The sequence below is a fragment of the Mus musculus genome, chromosome 9 (assembly GCF_000001635.26).
Source record: "Mus musculus strain C57BL/6J chromosome 9, GRCm38.p6 C57BL/6J".
Classification (NCBI taxonomy): domain Eukaryota; kingdom Metazoa; phylum Chordata; class Mammalia; order Rodentia; family Muridae; genus Mus; species Mus musculus.
The window spans coordinates 70,370,676-70,388,911 of NC_000075.6; the positions used below are offsets into that span (position 1 = coordinate 70,370,676).

The 18,236-nt window shown below is 45.5% G+C and overlaps 1 protein-coding gene across 2 annotated transcripts in view; it reads left to right on the plus strand.

Annotated features, from left to right (window-relative positions):
* Myo1e (myosin IE) overlaps nt 1-18,236 on the plus strand; it is a 192,718-nt gene that overhangs the window by 163,326 nt on the left and 11,156 nt on the right. For both annotated transcript variants that reach the window (NM_181072.3, XM_011242814.1), the window contains exons 23-26: nt 5,829-5,975; nt 7,536-7,693; nt 8,046-8,135; nt 13,129-13,330. In NM_181072.3, coding sequence (NP_851417.2) covers nt 5,829-5,975; nt 7,536-7,693; nt 8,046-8,135; nt 13,129-13,330 — 597 coding nt within the window. The remainder of the gene's footprint in view (nt 1-5,828; nt 5,976-7,535; nt 7,694-8,045; nt 8,136-13,128; nt 13,331-18,236) is intronic.

Below are 18,236 nucleotides of genomic sequence, written 5' to 3' on the forward strand. Positions count from 1 at the left end.
CAGGAAGCCCTCCCTGGGTCCTGTTCTCTGCACTGCATTAACAGTGTAGTGATGCTAGTCTGCTGTCCCAACACTTGAGAGGTGAAGACAAGATGATCAGAAGTTCAAGGTCATCTTGAACTGAAATGCTATCCCCCCCGGGATATGCAAGACACTGTCTATGATTGAATGAATGAATCAATCAATTAATCGATAAAAGAAATATATCAAAGAAGGGCTGGAAGAGACAGTCCAGTGAATAAAAATACTTGCTGCCTAGCCTGATAACTTGAGACACTCACACACTCTCTCTGTCTCTGTCTGTCTGCCTCTCTCTCTGTCTCTCTCTCTCTCACACACACACACATACACACACACACATGCATGCGCACACACACACACACAATTTTTTTTTAAACAGAATCTTGTAATGGAGCTCTGACTAGCCTGGCACTCACTTTATAGACCAGAATGCTCTTGTACATGCAGATATCCCCCTGCCTCTCCCTCCCTAGTACTGGAATTACAAGTATGCACTGCCATGCCCCATTTATAAATTTTTAAAAATAGAATGTATATGATATCTACTGAAGTTCTGAGCATTGTAGTCCCAGAGGGTCTTAACAGGACAGGAGTAAGGTTCCATGGACAAGTTGCCAACCGAGACAGTTCTACCAGTCAACACTCCTGACCAGTGTCCTTATAACCTTTCAGTAATATAAGTCCGCTATGGGACAAATCAGGATAATTGCTCTCACTGAAATGGGCCCAAAGTTCAGGGCTCTCTCCATAGCCTCCCTACTCAGAAAACAGGGTCTTCACATGCTCATGTCCCTGACCCAAACACATTTGTAGTGTGTCTGTCCTTGCCTGTGTCTCTGTGGCTTCTCTTTCTATCTATTCCCAGTTTCCTGGATAAAGGGCTAGGTGGGACAATCAAATGAAATGTTTAAAATACTAACTCAGGATGTGGTAAAACTCTAAGCCAAGGAATATACCAGTGTTCTTCCTCAACACTACCTCAAAAAGAACCAGGGTCCCCGAGGCAGGCTCTGGCTGCTGTCTGGGTCATCTTTCTGCTTTGGTTCACTGGCTGTGTTACACCCTGCTGGCCACATCCTTCCTGCCCACCATTGGTGTTCTGATGAGCCCAATGGGTAGTTGCTCTCTCTCTCTCTCTCTTTTTTTTTTTTTTTCATGCCTGAGAAAACACAGGATCAGGAGGTAACTGGGTGAGCCGAAACGTGCTGTCTATGAGTAATAGCTGTGGTGGCTTAAAGCTAGCAGTTCACACCTGGAGGCTGTTGTTACGGAAGCTGGCAGCCTGGTTTTTCTGCCCTTATTGCCCAGGCCTGTCTTTGGTCCGTGAGACTTCATCATTTGACTAGTTTCTTACAAAGCTGGCCACCCTCTATCCAAGCGCCTCTGTCCTGTTACTGCATCTCTAAGGTTTATCCAGTGTGATCGTTTATTCTCCAATTCTTCCTTCTAGGGAGTAAAACCAGCAAACGTAATAAACCCAGTTTTCCTTCACCCCCTCCATAGCATGCACGGTCTGCAGGGCCGTTTCCTTAAGGCCTTGGCTTTTCAGAGCTTCCTAGCTTTTCTAGCTCTAAGGAACAAAACCTCTCTCGTTTAATCATGTCTGCATGCCACAACTACCGGGCCTCCCACTTACCAAGACTAATATCGTTACCCCATTTTCTTAACACATTAGGTTAGGCCAACAATTCACAACCACATTAATTAAGCAACCAGGAGGATGGTGGGCTATGCAGGATTGAGCCCAACATTGAAATGAATTATGGTAGCATATTCCTGAGTGCTGGTGTAGGTGTGATTGTGGGGACCTGTCTCTGAGCACTTCGATGTGGGTGTAAAGAAAGCAGGGAGTAGCTGTCTTGCACTTCAGGGAAAAATGTTGCAACATCTGTGTGTGTTTTTAAGAATTGATGAGACTTACTAGTTGGCTTTTGGCTGAACTAACAATCATCAGATATGTTTCTCTGGTTCAGACTATCAAGTATCCCACAAGGTTGATCTCTGAGCCCACTACTAACTCGTATAACCTAAGTGACAGTAAGAAGTGGTTCCCAGCCCCCTCTTCAGACAATCCAGCCATCCAAAAGCAATTAAGAAGCAGTCTGGGAAATGTGCTCAGTAGTAAATATTTGATATGGAAGGTTTAATGTTCATTTCTTTAGGTATGATAATAGTCTTGTGGTTACTTTTAAATATAAAAAAATGTACCTTCTTAATGGCACATACTGAAATATTAAGCATAAACTAATATAATATTTATTCTTTGCTATTTACTTGTTCTTAGCCAAAAGGCTAAGAAACATATAGTCTTTGCTTTAAAATAACGTAGTTAGTGTGTAGAAGAAGGGTCTATAGAATGAATAAATGCAGATGTTCTCTCCTCTGTCGTGTGGGTACCAGAGGTCAAACTCAGATCGTCAGGCTTGGCAGCGAGCATCAGCAACTTCCTCAGTCCCATGAGTCTGAAGCCAGCTGAGGCTACAGGGGACTGTGTCTTAAAGTTGGAAGACAGGGGAATGAGGAGATGGCTAAGTTGGTAATGTGACTGCTGATCAGGCAAGAGGACCTGAGTTTGATTCCGCAGCACCCACAGAAAAGCTAAGTACAGTGGTGTGGCTCCTGGGATCCCAGCATTAAGGAGGCAAAGACAGGAGAATCCCTGGGGCAAGGTCCAGAGTCAGTAAGAGACGTTATCTCAACTAAGGTAGAACCTGAGTGAGAAAGGCACTAGATAAGGGTTTCTGGCCTGTGTGTGTGCAAGTGTGTGTGTGTGTGTGTGTGTGTGTGTGTGTGTGTGTATGAGTGTGAGTGTATGAGTGTGTGTACAAGTGTTTGTATATGAATGTGAGTATGTGAGTGTGTATGTGAATGTATGTATATATGTGAATGTATGCATATATGTATGTGTGTGAGTGCATGTATGTGAGTGTGTATATGTGTGTAAGAGTGTGAGTATGTGATTGTGTGTGAGTGTATGAATGCAGTTGTGTATATGAGAGTGTGTGTGTGAATGTATGTGCATGTGTTTGTGTGAATGAGCTTGCGCATGTGTGTGTGTATGTAAGTGTATGTACAAATGCTATTGTGTGTGAGTGCATGTATGTGATTGTGAGTGTGTGTGTGTGTGCGCGTATGTATGTGAGTGTGTGCACACACAGAGCCCTTCTCACTACGTGCTTTACTGACCTGGAATGATGCTAAAATCTGAACTTGCTGCCTGTGCTTCAAAATGAATGAGATCTAATTCCTGCCTCTTGGGCTCCCTGTGCTTATAGAATGAGAAACAGACACCCAAGTGAACTTGTGACCTGTAGGCATAGATGCTTCCAGGAGGATGGGGAGGAGGGAGATGCACCTCTCACCTGACAGTCGGGGGGACCCTGAAATAGGCCCAACACACACAATATAGGGAGGCTCTAAACCTGATGCCCTAAGTCCAGCGGTCCTCACCCTTCCTGATGCTGCGACCCTTTAATACAGCCTCTCCTGTTGTGGTGACCCCAACCATAAAACTGTTTTAATTGCTACCTCATAACTGTAATTTTGCTATTGTTATGAATTGTAATGTCATGAATGTTATGAATCCATGTTTTCTGATGGCCTTACATGACCCTGGGAAGGGGTCACCACCCACACAGATTGAGAATCACTGCTCTGGGGGACAGAATTCTGGAAAAGCTTTTTTATAAATTCATCTCCATCTTTATCTTCCAGTTTTTTTTAAAAGGATCATTTATTTTATGGTCAGGAAAAAATGGTTTAAAAAGACTTAAATAAAGACACACTGTATTTGGAAATGGCCTTTTGAGGAATAAAAAAATAAAACTTCCTTTAGGGCTTTAGTCTGTGTTGTAACAGACACTTTTGAAAAGATGACCTGTTGGTTAAAAGAGTGGAAAAAAACTTTCAAGTGTTGTCAGCAATACAGTAAGCCACAGGGGAGGGGACCTCAGAGCCAATTCAGGCAGAAGACCTTTCAGATGGTGGGCCACAGGCTGCTAAGGGAGTTACTGCTTGTGTGTATAAAAAGACAGGGGTGAATCCAAAAACAAGTCTGTTTTTTTTTTTTTTTAAGAGTAAATAAACCTAAAAGCTTTGTTTCCAGTCCCAGGAGCCTGGGCTGAGACAAGGAAGCTTGACTGACTTAAGGGAAGAGCGTTTACGTTTGATGGTTCATAGCTGAAGTGTCCAAATGCAGCTCGTGCTCAGTATTTGTGCTGCTGACTGGCCTGAGTTTTGAGTCTACTTGCACACATGCACACATGTGCACGTATATATGTACATATATGTGTATACACACACATATATATGAATTAAATAGATAATGACACTCGAGTCTAAGCACATTAAACCCCTCAAGGTGTTACTCCGTCCTCTTGAATAATGAATAGTCTTGCAGAAAGCACCACCAGGCAAGCAGGCTTGTCCATACATGTCAGACCTAGAGTAACACTAAAGGCCCTTTCAGGGAAAACTGGTCAAGAGAATAGAACCTCTTGCCTGGTGGAGACTTAACATTCAAGTTGGGTAGGTCAAACACCTGACCAAGAGACCACCCCTAGGAAGGCGGGCTCCCCTTAAGCCGTGTTAAAGGGATAGCTGGAATAATCATTCCTTTAAGGATGCTGAACTTTTCCTTCCCAGAATTTCTGTCCCCTAGTACAGATCTTCCTAGACATCAAGAGGTCATCATGAGGTTCATTGTAATTATAATTCCAGGAAAAAAAATAGATTAATCTAAAGTTTTAAAAGTAGAAATAAAATTTTAAATGTATATTTATTTTTCCCTTTGTTTTAATTGTATATGCATGAGTGTTTGCCTGCATGTATGTTTGTGTACCACTGCACATGTTAGAAGGGGGCAGCAGATCCCCTAAGATTGACATTTCAGACAATTGTGAACAACCATCTGGGTGCTAGGAATCCAACCAGAGTCATCTGGGAGAGAGGCCAGTGCTTGTAACCTCTAGACCATCTCTTTAGGCCTTGAAATATATGCTTTAAATATAGGCTATTTGTTCTTAATCTTGAAACCACATGGAAGTGTTTTACTTACCATAGTAGTTAGCCATCAAATTCCTTTTTTATAAGGAATTTTAGTGTGTGTGTGTGTGTGTGTGTGTGTGTTGCACATGTACAGGTATCCTCAGGGACCAGAGGAGCTGTTTTTACAAGCAGTTGTGAGCTGCCCGACGTGAGTGCTGAAAATTGAATTACCCACTGAGCCATCTCTCCAACTCCTCAGCTTCTCTTTGAAAACAGATTTCATCAATTTCGTTATGTAGTTCTTAGTCTGCCTTAGGTGATACTGTTACTTATTTTTCATGATTACGTTGTATTCACTGGGAGGAGAGCAGTGTGCATGTTCCACAGCATGCCTCTGGTCATCAGAGGAGAGCTTGCAGGAACTGGTCCACTCCTTCCATGGTCTGTATCCCCAGAATCAAACTCAAACTCAGGTCATGCTTGTCAGCCAGAGCCTTTACCTGCTGAGCCATCTCCTGGTCCTGTTTTACATATTATGACAGGGAGAGAAGAGAAAAGCAGGAGAGGACAGGAACAAGGGAAAGCAGGTAAGAGAAAGAGCTTAGCATTCTGGTACAGGATGGTTTCTAACAAGTAAAAGTTCTACTGAAGGGCCTCGTATATAGCTTAGCGGTGTTCAGAACAGGTTCGGTGTGTACAGTGCACAGTGGCACAGTGATGTGTGTTTAGCATACATGCCCTTCTTCCTGCCTCCAAATAAGAGTGACAGAGCAGGTGGGTGAGCAGAAGCGTGGCTCATGCTGTGTCCAACCTCTTTTCAGTACCATGCAGGATGACATCTTCATTCTCCACGAGCAAGAATATGACAGTTTGCTGGAGTCCGTCTTTAAAACGGAGTTCCTGAGCCTCTTAGCAAAGCGATACGAGGAAAAAACCCAGAAGCAACTACCTCTGAAATTCAGCAATACGTGAGTTGGAATATGGAGGTGGGGAGACCTTCAGGGTGGGCTGTGTGGTCTGACTGGTTCCATGGAGTCAGCAAGCACTACCCTGGATACCTCAGTGTATCCAGGAACAGTGGGGCCTGCTAAAGACAGCCTGGGTGGTCATGGGCTAGGGACACCCTGGAGTCACATTTTGTTTCTATGAAATATTCACATCATTAAAGGACATTGTTTTTTTTTATCATTTACATAAAGATCACTCAAGTAAGACAAGGGAAAGCAGGCATAGCAGAGTAAGGGTAGAGTCAGGGCAGAAGCAGGAAAAAGTGACTGGAATAGGAGTTCTGACTCCCCAGATAGTTGGGGAATATGGATGGCAATGTCTCATGTCTTGGCTCACTCTCATGTGTCTTGGTGAAATGTTCTAATGGGCAAGACTCTACGCATTGTTGAGCTTTGATTCTCATATTTACCGAGTGAGAGTTACTTAGCTTTTCTTAAATTTCTCTATCTATAGAGTAGAAATAGGGTTCATCTCTTCTTACTCATAAAAATTAGGTAACCATAAAACTATAATGCCAGGATGAAGGAACCTGACAATAGACAGCGATTTAGAATTGTTATTATTTAACTTTAAAGAACAGAATGTATGGCACATCACATAGGTGTACAGACAGCATTTCTTTTGGCTCAGCCCTCAGGAGACAGTCCTCCATAGCAGGAAAATCAAAGCAGTAACTTGAAGCAGGTGGTCACAGCTTTTCACACTCATAGTCAAGAACAGAGAGAAATGAATGCACACGCGCTTACTTGTGCTTGGTACTCTCTATACATATGCAGGCCAGAATTGCCTGAGTAGGGAATGGCACTGCCCACAGTGGACTGAGTCTTCCCACATCAATTACCATTAGTAAACAAAACAAGTTCCCCCACTTGCCCACAGGACAACCTGAGCTAGACAGCATCTTATTGACAGGCTCCCTCAGGTGATGCTAGATTGTATCAATGATGCTAGATTGTATCAATTTGATCATTAAAACTAACCATCATACTCTCCATCCCATTTGGGTTTTGGAGGGGTGTTTATTTGTTTGTCTGTTTTCCCCTATCTGGGTGAGTGGTGGTAACAGAATAACAGAATATAACTAAAACAGTAGCCAAAGTGTATAGTATGGCATCTCATCTTCCAACCATCTTGTGTCTGACATCTCCGTCCTTCATATAGAAAGAAAAACAAAAAACAAAAACAATGATACAATATCAGAGAAGTTGTTGCTTCCTCCTGTCCCTCGGACAGGCACCTCTGACCATCTTGAGAGTGAGCCTGTGGTATGACTGAGGAAGCTGCTCACCAACAGGGTCCCCACAGGTGTTGAGCTCCAGAGCCTGTGCTTCTGGCATGGCCGTTGCCTAGCAGCTGGACCGTGCTGACGTGTACCCCCCCTACCCCCCACTATTTGAAGGCTACATGGTTTTGGGTTGACCCCATCCCATGGTTGTCACCTTGCCAGCAGCAGTTAGTTTGTGAGCACCGTTTCCTCACGAGCTCCTTCTGGTTCATAATTTCAATCAATGTGCTCGCAGCCTTGAACTGAAGTTGAAAAAGGAGAACTGGGGTCCCTGGAGTGCAGGGGGCTCCCGGCAAGTGCAGTTCCACCAAGGCTTCGGTGACCTGGCTATCCTCAAGCCCAGCAACAAAGTGCTGCAGGTCAGCATCGGACCCGGGCTGCCCAAGAACTCCCGTAAGTGTTCCCGGCTCTGTCTCCCTGGTACCTTGTACTTGTCTCTTCTGTGCAGATCTGAGGACAAGGAGTCTGTGTTTCCATTGTTGGCCGTAGTGGGGTTCTCAAGAGATAGGGCAGTGCAAACTAAAGCAGTGTTAAGGAGAACGGGCAGGCTGGAGTTGCTAAACGGATGTATTATTCTTGTGCATGATATACCCGGCATTCATGTCTGAGCTGTGTTCAAAGTCATTTGTTTGGGCTGGTATAAAGGCAAGAACCTGAATTTGGGGCTCATGAGATGGCTCAGTGAGTAAAGGTGCTTGCCACCAAGAGTGATGGCGTGAGTTCAATCCCTGGTTGCTTATTTCAGGTCCTACCAGAAGAAACACCGTCACCAGCAGAGGGTATCCAGGTGGAACTAAGAACAATTACCCGATGAGAGCTGCCCCTGCTCCCCCAGGTAAGCCAAGCATGCACCGTGCAGAGGGACAACTGAGTCTCCACCCATAACTAACAAAAGATGTTTGGAGAACTGGAGAGATGTTTCAGCGTGCTTTGTGTTCAGTCTCCAGCACCCACATAAAAGCTGGGCACGGTAGCTTGCACTTGTAATCTCAGTGCTGGGGAGGTGGAGCCAAGAAAATGCCCGTTGTTTGCTGCTGTATCTAATCAGTGAGCCTTAGGCACTAGTAAGAGATTCTGTCTCGAAAACCAAGGTGCATCACTCCTGAGGTACAATTCATGAGGTTGACCTCTGACCTCCATACACAAATATACATACACACACATATACACTAAGGAAATAAAGAAACAGTGTTTGGGAAGGAAACCCATCAGTAATAAATACACAGTAACCATCTATGCGATCCTGATATATAAGAAACTAAGTCAGTGAGCACACATTGCAGCAGAGAAAACAATGAGGGCTTCTTTTTTTTTTTTTTTCTTTTTAAGATTTATTTATTTATTTATGTATATGAGTACATTGTAGCTGTACAGATGGTTGTAAGCCTTCATGTGGTTGTTGGGAATTGAATTTTAGGGCCTTTGCTCACTCTGGTCAACCCGCTCTCTCAGTCCCTGCTCGCTGTGACCCAAAGATTTATTTATTATTATAAATAAGTACACTGTAGCTGTCTTCAGAAAGGGCATCAGATCTCATTACAGATGGTTGTGAGCCACCATGTGGTTGCTGGGATTTGAACTCAGGACCTTTGGAAGAGCAGTCATACCGCCTGAGCCATCTCGCCAGCCCCCAATGTGGACTCCATTACCCAGCTCTGACACTTCCTAAGGCAGAGAGACAAATGAGCTCCTGTCTACCATGGCAGAATGCTGCTGCTTTTACTCTGTCAGATGCTGCCCAGACGGGGTCCAAGAGGTTTCTGGGTATCAGCCCCCCTGTGACAGGCTTCATCCACACATCGAAGCAGTGGTTCATAACTAGTTAATGACCTGTGAATTGCTAGAAAAGCATCTGTCCTTGGTGAAATGAAATCCAGGCGACATCCCTAAAGTAAAGTAATATCTGAGAGAATTACAAAAGTTCAGACCATAAATTGTCCCCAGCTGAGCGGTGGAGGTGCACACCTGCATTCCCAACATGGGGGAGGCAGAGAGAGGCAGAGCTCTGTGAGTTCCAGGCCAGTCTGTACTACAGAGAGAGTTCAAAGGCACCCAGGGCTACACACAGAAACCTTGTCTTGGAAAAAGAAAAAAAAAAAAAGGAAGAAAGAAAAGAAAAGAAAAGAAAAGAAAAGAAAAGAAAAGAAAAGAGAAAGGAAAAGAAAAGAAAAGAGAAAGAGAGAGAAAGAAGAGAAAGAGAAAGAGAAAGTTAGAAAGAGAAAGTTAGAAAGAGAAAGAGAAAGAGAAAGAGAAAGAGAAAGAGAAAGAGACTGTTCCCAGGGTTGAATATTAGTCATTGTAGGATAGATCTGAACCCGTCATTTGGGAGCCATATTTGAGTCAAGTCCTAGCAGACAAAAGGACCTCTGACCTCCTATTTGCCTCAGTGCCCAGGGTAAGTAATACTTTAAGCTCCTGCTCCAGGATCTCACACTTGTACTCTAAGTGTGAATACTGCCCAACAATGGGATCTGAGATCTTCTCTCCTTTGGAGCCTCTGTCTGCCTTAACCAGTTTGTTTCCTCCTTTGCTTCTTTAATCCTCAGGGAGTCATCCAAGCTCAAAGGGACCCCAGAGAAGCAGGGTTTGTACTTAGTGCTGTTGTACAGTGCTGGCCTCTTGTCAGGGCCATCTGGAAGCTCCTTGACCTCAACTCTGGCCAGAGGGTCCTCTAGCCAAGTCAGCCCACGGTGCACCTGACCTTCAACATAGCCCCCAACCTCTAAATGACACTTTCCTCCTCAGTTAGATGAGGAATTAGCCACAACTTTACATTTCTTAGGTGTGTTTATTTATTGGGAGCAGGTGTTAGGGGAGGGGTGTGTGTGTGTGTGCTTGCGGGTGGTACATGTGCAGATGAACATGAAGAAGGGGGTGCGTATGCATGTTGTGCACATCCATGTAGAGGCCGGAAGATAACCTCAAGTGTTGATTCTTGAGGACCGTACACCTTAGTTGCTTTGTTTTGTTTTTGAGACAGGATCTCTCTAAATACCCTTGGCTGTCCTGGAACTCTTTATGTAGACCAGGCTAGCCTCAGACTCACAGAGATCCACCTGCCTCTCCCTCCCAAGTCCTGGCATTAGAGCCGTCCACCACTGAGCCCACCTACACCATGGTTGTGTGTGTGTGTGTGTGTGTGTGTGTGTGTGTGTGTGTGTGAGTGTGTGTGTGAGTGCATGTGAGTGAGTGAGTGTGTGTGTGCATGTGTGTGTGTGAGTGTGTGTGTGTGTGTGAGTGTGTGTGTGAGTGTGTGTGTGAGTGTGTGTGTGTGTGTGTGTGTGTGTGTGTGTGTGTGTGATTGGAATTGGGTATAGTGGTCCAAGGCTTTAATTTCAACACACATGAAGCAGAGGCAGGTTAGTCTGCAGTCAGCCTGGTCTACATAGTGAGTTTCAGGATAGCCAGAGCTACACAGTAAGACCCTTTCTCTCTAGAACCCAGATGAGCCGCCATGTGAAAGAAAACACAACACAAACTTAGTTCAGAAACAACAGTAACTCAATCGCTCGGCACAACTAAAATCCTAATCTCGTAAGCCTTATTAAACCTAAATCCTCCGGTTGTGAATCCTGACAGATCTGCCATTGAAACCAGGAGACGCTCGTAATTATGTCTTGTCCTCACGCTATCCGTCCAAAAGGTGCACCATGTTTTTTGATAGTCTCTTCCTAGGACCTGAGGCCTGCCAGTTAGGTTAGACTGAGTGCCCTCCAGCCCCAGGGACTTCCTGTCTCCATCTCCCAGGATTACAAACCAACAGGAACCACCCACCACCTCTGGCTTTTACAGTGGGCAGTGGGAACTGAACTCACATCCTCGGGCTTGCAAGGCAACTGAACTGTCCCTTCATCCTTGATTCCTTAGGCTCTTAAAGTCTCCCACCTCATCACAAACCATACTTTTATGAAATGTAATAAAAAATGAATTCATAGAACAATGAAATTTGAAAAGCACATAAAATACAAGCCAAAAAAAATTTTTGTTATTAATTTCAACAGGCATAAAAATACATCTGCTGAGTGCTTATTCTCCGTCTCTGAACTCAGTGTGGACAAATGAGTCTCTGGTGACATGTGGACACTCCCCTACTTTTCTGTGCCCTAGGAAACACCCCACTGTAACAAACTTCTTTTCTTTCCTAAGCGCTCTTGGCAGCAAGTGGGGCCTCAGTGTCCTCCCCACTCCCAGATGCTGTGGGGAGCCCTTCAAATTCTTATTCACTGGGTCAGATGAGGAGAGAGTCTTATTTGTCTCAAACGTCTAGTTTTTGTCCAGCCTGGAGCCTGGGGGAGGAAATGGCAACCGCACGGGCTGGATAAGAAGCCGCACTCCTAAATGCTCTGCCCTAGAACACGGTCGTTCAGAACAGGAACTTGCTCCGTTGTTGCCAGTGAAGGGAACGCTCACTTGTACCGTTAGAAGGGGGGTCAAGATAACAGAGAAATGTATGCTAGAAGAGAGCAGGTAAATGCTCGACTGAACGAGACTCTGGTTCTTCAATGAGACACTGACCTGAAAGATTCCAGTGTTGCTATCAGAGCCAGAGCCAGAACTGAGCCCCTAAGCCCATAGCCACTCGATGCTACTGGAGAATTCTGCAGTTTTCCGGTGTGCACAACTGACATGGGCCTCAAGGAAGATCTCTCTCTTCCGCACTGTCTAACATGTCAGGAAATGAGCCAGGGCTGTGTCATGCGTGGCAGGGGGCAATGGTGCCCCTATTTTCATGAGCCCACCCCACCATCCATCCGTGACTCACTGGCTAATGCAACTTTGGAGATCTTATCTAGAAGTCTCTAGTCTAGAAGTATCTAGAGACCTTTCTTAATCCAGTTGAGCTGGCTGGTTGGCTGCACTCCCTCACCTATGCGGAGGCTCCCCCCAGGGAGTCTAGTCAGCTCGCAAACAAGGCTATAGCAGGACTTTCCCTTCACCCCAGTTTTCTCTCCCTTGCTAAAAACTTAGACTACATTCCTGAAGCTGGCCACCAAGGCCTATTCCTTTATTTGGCTACTTTCTCCTCCTGGGGCTGACTACCAAGGTCCAGCCTTCAAAGTATTGAAGTCCAGCAATCAGAAGCCCACTTTGGCTTACGTAATTAACATACCCAATTAAAATTAAACACCTCATCATAATGGGCTTCTTCTTGTATCATTATAAACTGACATTTTCCTATGTGTCACGTCTGTCTCCTCTCTATCCAGAGGCAGGCCTTTGTCCCGTTCCCCTATCTTCTTTCCCTTGTTCCCTTCCTCATCTTCCATCTCCTGTCTTTGTCTCTTATTCCCTGACCTCTGTCCCTCTGGGGCAAATACATCTCCTTTGTGCTGAGAACTTGGTTTGGGGGGGGGGGTCCTAAGCCGATACCGTTCCTTACACTGACACCTAGGAAATGGACGGCCAGCTGTTTGACCCACTGCCCTCTGCCCTCCTGAGTCACCACCTCACAGACCTAAAAACTGCTTTTCCACTCACTGCAAGCCCAGCTTGCTCTGATTGTGGGCTTTGAAATCCAGAGATCTAGAAATCCTATTGCCACGTTCCATGGGCTTGTCTGACATACTCCCTGGGCAGGTGACGATGCTGCTATTACGTTGTTGTCCCCAAGTATAATCTGATTCAACAGTTATACCTCAGTAGTGTTGGGAGGAAAACAGTGTATTCGCTTTCTTACAATATATTACTGGGAGTAATACTTTCAGATGAGGAAACTGGGGACCAAAGGAGCCAACTCATTTGCCTTCTGCAAGTTAATGGAATAAGCATAGAGGAGCTTTTGGCAAAGCTACAGAAACTGACCTTTTTTTCTTCTCTTTCCTCTCTAGGATGCCATCAAAACGGAGTCATACGAAACCAGTTTGTGCCTCCTCCCCATGCCTTTGGAAACCAGAGGTCCAATCAGAAAAGCCTGTACACCTCTATGGCCCGCCCACCCTTGCCAAGGCAACAGTCCACCGGCTCGGATCGATTGTCTCAGACGCCAGAGAGCCTGGATTTCCTCAAGGTCCCGGACCAGGGTGTTGCTGGGTAAGATTTCCCATGTTGTGTGACAAAGCCAGTGAAACGAGTCATGCAGTGGGTTCAGGGGCTCTAAGAGAGTCCGTGCTGAATTCTCAAGTTCAGTTTTCTACCCAAGTTCTGCATTCAGGGACCCATGGCTGAGGGACCAAGTTAAAAGTAGCATGGAGTAGTTCCTCCCCTCGGCTCACCAGCCTCCTGCTCTCCGTCAGCCACAGGAACCTGCTGCTCCGTAATCTCTATGCTGAGGGATAATGGTTGTTTGCTTTCTTCTCTTCTCTTCTCTTCTCTTCTCTTCTCTTCTCTTCTCTTCTCTTCTCTTCTCTTCTCTTCTCTTCTCTTCTCTTCTCTTTTCTTTTCTTATTTGGTTTTTCAAGACAGGGTTTCTCCATGTAGCCCTGTAGACCAGGCTGGCCTCGAACTCAGAAATCCTCCTGCCTCTGCCTCCCAAGTGCTGGGATTAAAGGCATGCGTCGCCACTGCCCGGCTAGGTTGTTTGCTTAGGTTGTTTGCTTTCTTATTTGTGTCCATGCCTGCAGCTGCGTAAATGTAACAAGCCATAGTTTTAGCCAGGTTTAGAATAGGGTACCAGGGTCTGGGAAGAAATGGCTCAGCGGTTAAGAACACGTGATGTCTTTGCAGGCCCTGGGTTCTCTTTCCAGCACCCACATGGGTAAGCTTATGGATTGTTGTACAACAAAACCTTTCCTGAGGAGATGGAACACACATCTACTCACCCCAGATAAGGAACCCCCAATCAAAGTACAAATACTACCAAAGTCTAACTTAGTGAACCAATGAATTCTACTTCAGGGTAACTTAACAGGAATGTGGGGGAAAGATAACCGGAGCAGAAATGACTCAAAGACAGCTGCATCCCCCAGGCCCACCCAACCCAGGGGACAGCCTTCAAAAGCTGGGAAACCTGGAGCACCCTGTGCAGCCTGCAGGTGGCTCAACAGGTTGAGTGTCCTTTCCAGGTGACGCCAATCTAAACCCCTTCGGGGCAGCTGCTCTGGTCTCAGAGCCACCTTCTCAGTTTTTCTCCTCAGAGAGCCTTTGCCACTCAGCTTCACCCGCACACATGCACACAAACACACGCACACTTGCACACAAATAACGATATTTCCAAAAGCACTATAAAAGCATCATATCTTCACGTGATAGGAGAGGTGAGCTTTTAAGTTTATCAGGCTTGAAAGCGTCACAAGAGCCTCTGCCTTTCTAGTAAAGACAGAGCCTGGCTTTTCAGCCTGAAAAAGGAAGGAACCTGGAACTATGGGTAGCTATTCAGAGGACTCCCAGTTAGAAAGGGGAAGTAGACCTGGCCTTTGTGGTCACGGGAATAGGAATTTGAGGTCAGGTGCAAGACCAGTGAGGGAACTCGGTTAGAAGAGCTAGGTAAAAGAAATATCCTAGCCACACAAAAGTGAATGGCCTTAAAAATGCTACCGAGTAGTGTAGTATTCAGGCTCAGAGTGTCTGCTCCCGCTAAGCAGGATTATCAGATGCACAAGCCAAGCCTGAGGGAGAACTGTAACTTAATCTCTATTACCTTACGTTTTCGTTTGCTTTCTGTCGCGGAGATAAAGTACTCTGACCGAGGCAACTTGGGGAGGAAAGGGTTGTGTTTGGCTTACATTCCAGGTCCCAATTCATCACTGAGGCTTAAAATCAAGACAGGAACCCAGAGGCAGGGACCATCGACGATTTATGCTTATTTGTTGGCTCTCTGGCTCACTCAGCTAGTTTTCTCATACAATACAGGCCTGGGCTCTGCCTAGGGATGGAGCCACCCAAAGTGGGTTGGGCTCTTCCACATCAACTATTAATCAAGACTCTCGCTCACAGAGATGACCACAGGCTAATTTGATCAAGGCAACTCTTCAGCTGAGGTTCCCTTCTCATATGACTTTAGGTTGTATCAGATTGACAAGAGAAACCTATCAGGACACTTGAAGCTTACCTTGACTGAGCTTCGATGTCTTTCTATAGGCTGATGCGATACCGTCGTGCTCACAGGCATGTTGTGAGAAGGTGTAATATACTTTATATGCTTAGCATGGTACTTGTATGTAGAAGGCAACTCAGCAGTGGCTCGACCAGGATGATGGTGGTGATGATGATGATAATGTAGCGATGGTGATGATGGTGGTGGTGGTGATAATGGTGATGGCACTGGAAAGGACCACGAGATTATGCTTGACCTAGTGGCATTATAATTATTTATTTATTTGTTTGTTTGCTTTGTGTACATTTGCGTGTATTGAGAAGGGTGGCATATCACACAGTGGTGCACATGCAGCAGAGGACAACTTTCTGAAAAAATCCCCCCCTCCCCACTCCACAGCATGGGTTCCAGGAATCAGATTTGGTAGCAGTCACCTTTACCCACTGGGCCATCTCACAGGCCCCGCCTAGTGACTGTAAGGTGTCTCCCAACGTTCGGATTCCCAAGTTATGGAGCCAATAGTTCCGTGTGCTGAATCCAGCTGAGGACCTGCTTTGGGCCACTTTCTTCCCTCCTCCCATTCCTCACGCCCAGTTCCAGTTTTCCTTTTCTCTGTTGTCTCATAAACACTGGAGAAATTTTCAAGGAAAACCAGGAGAAGAATGTGCAAAATAGACCTATGCTGGGAGAAAGAACAGGGATCCTCCATGGCTCCCCTGAGCTCCTCCCAGGCATCTCCATGGCCCCTCTGTGCTCCTCCATGGCTCCCCTGGGCTCCTCCTGGACACCTTCATGCCCTGTTGTCTTGTTTCTTTTGCCTCGACCACTTTTCCCTAAAGACCACACGGACTTCATATTCTCTCCCAGAGTTCCTATCCCCTATAAAGTCTTACCTTGTCCTCTCTTTGGGCTGCAGACAGGAGGCACTTTAATCTGTATTACACAGGTGGCCATCGGTAGACAACTGATGCTTCCTTCTCTGATGTACATAGCTGTGTTCCGCTAGTTGCCACGGCTCAGTTGAGTTGACTGGCTTAGCTTCTTGCTATGATTCTCAAATCCTGCTGTTCACCAGAATTGCCTGGAGGACTTGCCATCGTCCCCACCCCACCCCCTTAAAATCTGAATATGGCAATGCGTGTGTGTGTGTGTGTGTGTGTGTGTGTACATGTGTCACACATGTGGATTTTAGGTGTCACTTTCTTTCTTACCATCTTACTATTTGAGACATGGTCTCTCATTGAGCCTAGAGCTCACTAATTGGCTGAACACCCTGGCTAGTCAACCTTAGCCGTCCTCCTCTCCCCACTGCCCCAGCTCCCCAGCACTGGGATTGCAGGCACTCGATGCAACATCTAGCTTTTGGTGTGGGTACTGGTTATCTGAACTTAAGTCCTCATGAAGCAAGCTCTCATGTAGTGGGCTCTCCACTGGAGGCCCCAGATGCTATTCAGATGCATGAGCATCCCTGAAATAGTCACAAGGTTATTCTTGGGTCCCGTTTTCTGTTTTCAAGTAGGCAGGGGGATTATAAGCAATCACCACTCCAAGTCTCCTCGCTCTGTCTGCTGGCTTCCTATTTGCTTTGGTTTTGGCAAGCCGTACCATCTTTTCAGCCTGCCTTGCAAGTTGAAGACTTGCATATGGGCCAGGTGGGAGCATCTGTCAGCCAAAATAGGCAATGTAGAAAGGCTGGGTCTTGGGTCTTCACCAAGGCTGCTCCCTTCCAGCCCCAGTTAAGTCTTACCACACCCTTCCCTGCCTTCATTTCCTGAAGCCAAGAACATACGCTGCTGTCATGGAGAGGAGCTGGGAGGAAGAACTGTCCAATAGGCAATATGACTGTCCTGCCTGCTGTATGTATAGCTCTGACATTAGCACTCTAAGGCCAGAAGCTACAAGAATTCTAGTCAGTCTCCTCATTATACACTTAGGCCTGCTTTGTAGACAGTCCTAAAAAAAAAAAAAAAAAAAAAAAAAAAAAAAGGAACTTAGCTGAGCATGGTGGCTCTGCCTATAATCTCAACATTTAGGAGACTGAGGCAGAAGGATTACTTTAAGTTTGAGTTCCAGGCTAGCTTCAGCTAAAGACTGAGACCATGTGTCTAAAGAAAGAAAGAGAAACACAAGGAGGTGGGGAAGGAGGACCTGAAAAGATGGCTAAATGGTTAAGAGCATTGACTGCTCTCACAGAGAACCTGACTTCAGTTCCCAGCACCCATGTGTGTCATAAAATAAATAAATAAATCTTTTTTAAAAAAAGATTTATTTATTATTATACATAAGTACACTGTAGCTGTCTTCAGACACACCAGAAGAGGGCATCAGATTTCATTATGAATGGTTGTGAGCCATTATGTGGTTGCTGGGATTTGAACTCAGGACCTTTGGAAGAAGAGTCAGTGCTCTTAACTGCTGTGCCATCTCTCTAGCCCGGGGTTACCAAAATTTAACAGTTTCTCTTTGCCAAAAGACAAACTGTGTTGAAGTTCAGAGAGAACCACAAATTTCTCCATAAACATGAGGGTTCCTATTGAGTTGAAGGTGCCAAAGACTCACCTTGAATTTACCACACCCGAGAACCAGACCACCACAGCCTCCTCTCTGCTCCTTCACATCTGGCTTTACCTCGTCTTCCTCTCTCCCACCCCTTGGTGGTGTTCTTCCTTACAGACATGTTTCACACAGCTGTTATTTCTGTTGGCCCTTGGACCATGGCTAATATCAAATGGTTTCATTAGCACCTCAGGTTTGCTCAGGAGTCGATCAGCTTCGTTTCCATTTAGTCGGTTGGTTTTGGAGAGAGCAGGAAGTTCACTACATTCATTATCATTCCAACAAAGTCTGTTTGTCTGTCTGCCTCCTCCTTTTCCTCTCTTCCTCCTTTTCTTTTTTCTTTTTTCCATAATATTGGGGATGGAGCCCCAGACCTTACGTGTGCTAAGCAATTGCTTTAACACTGAG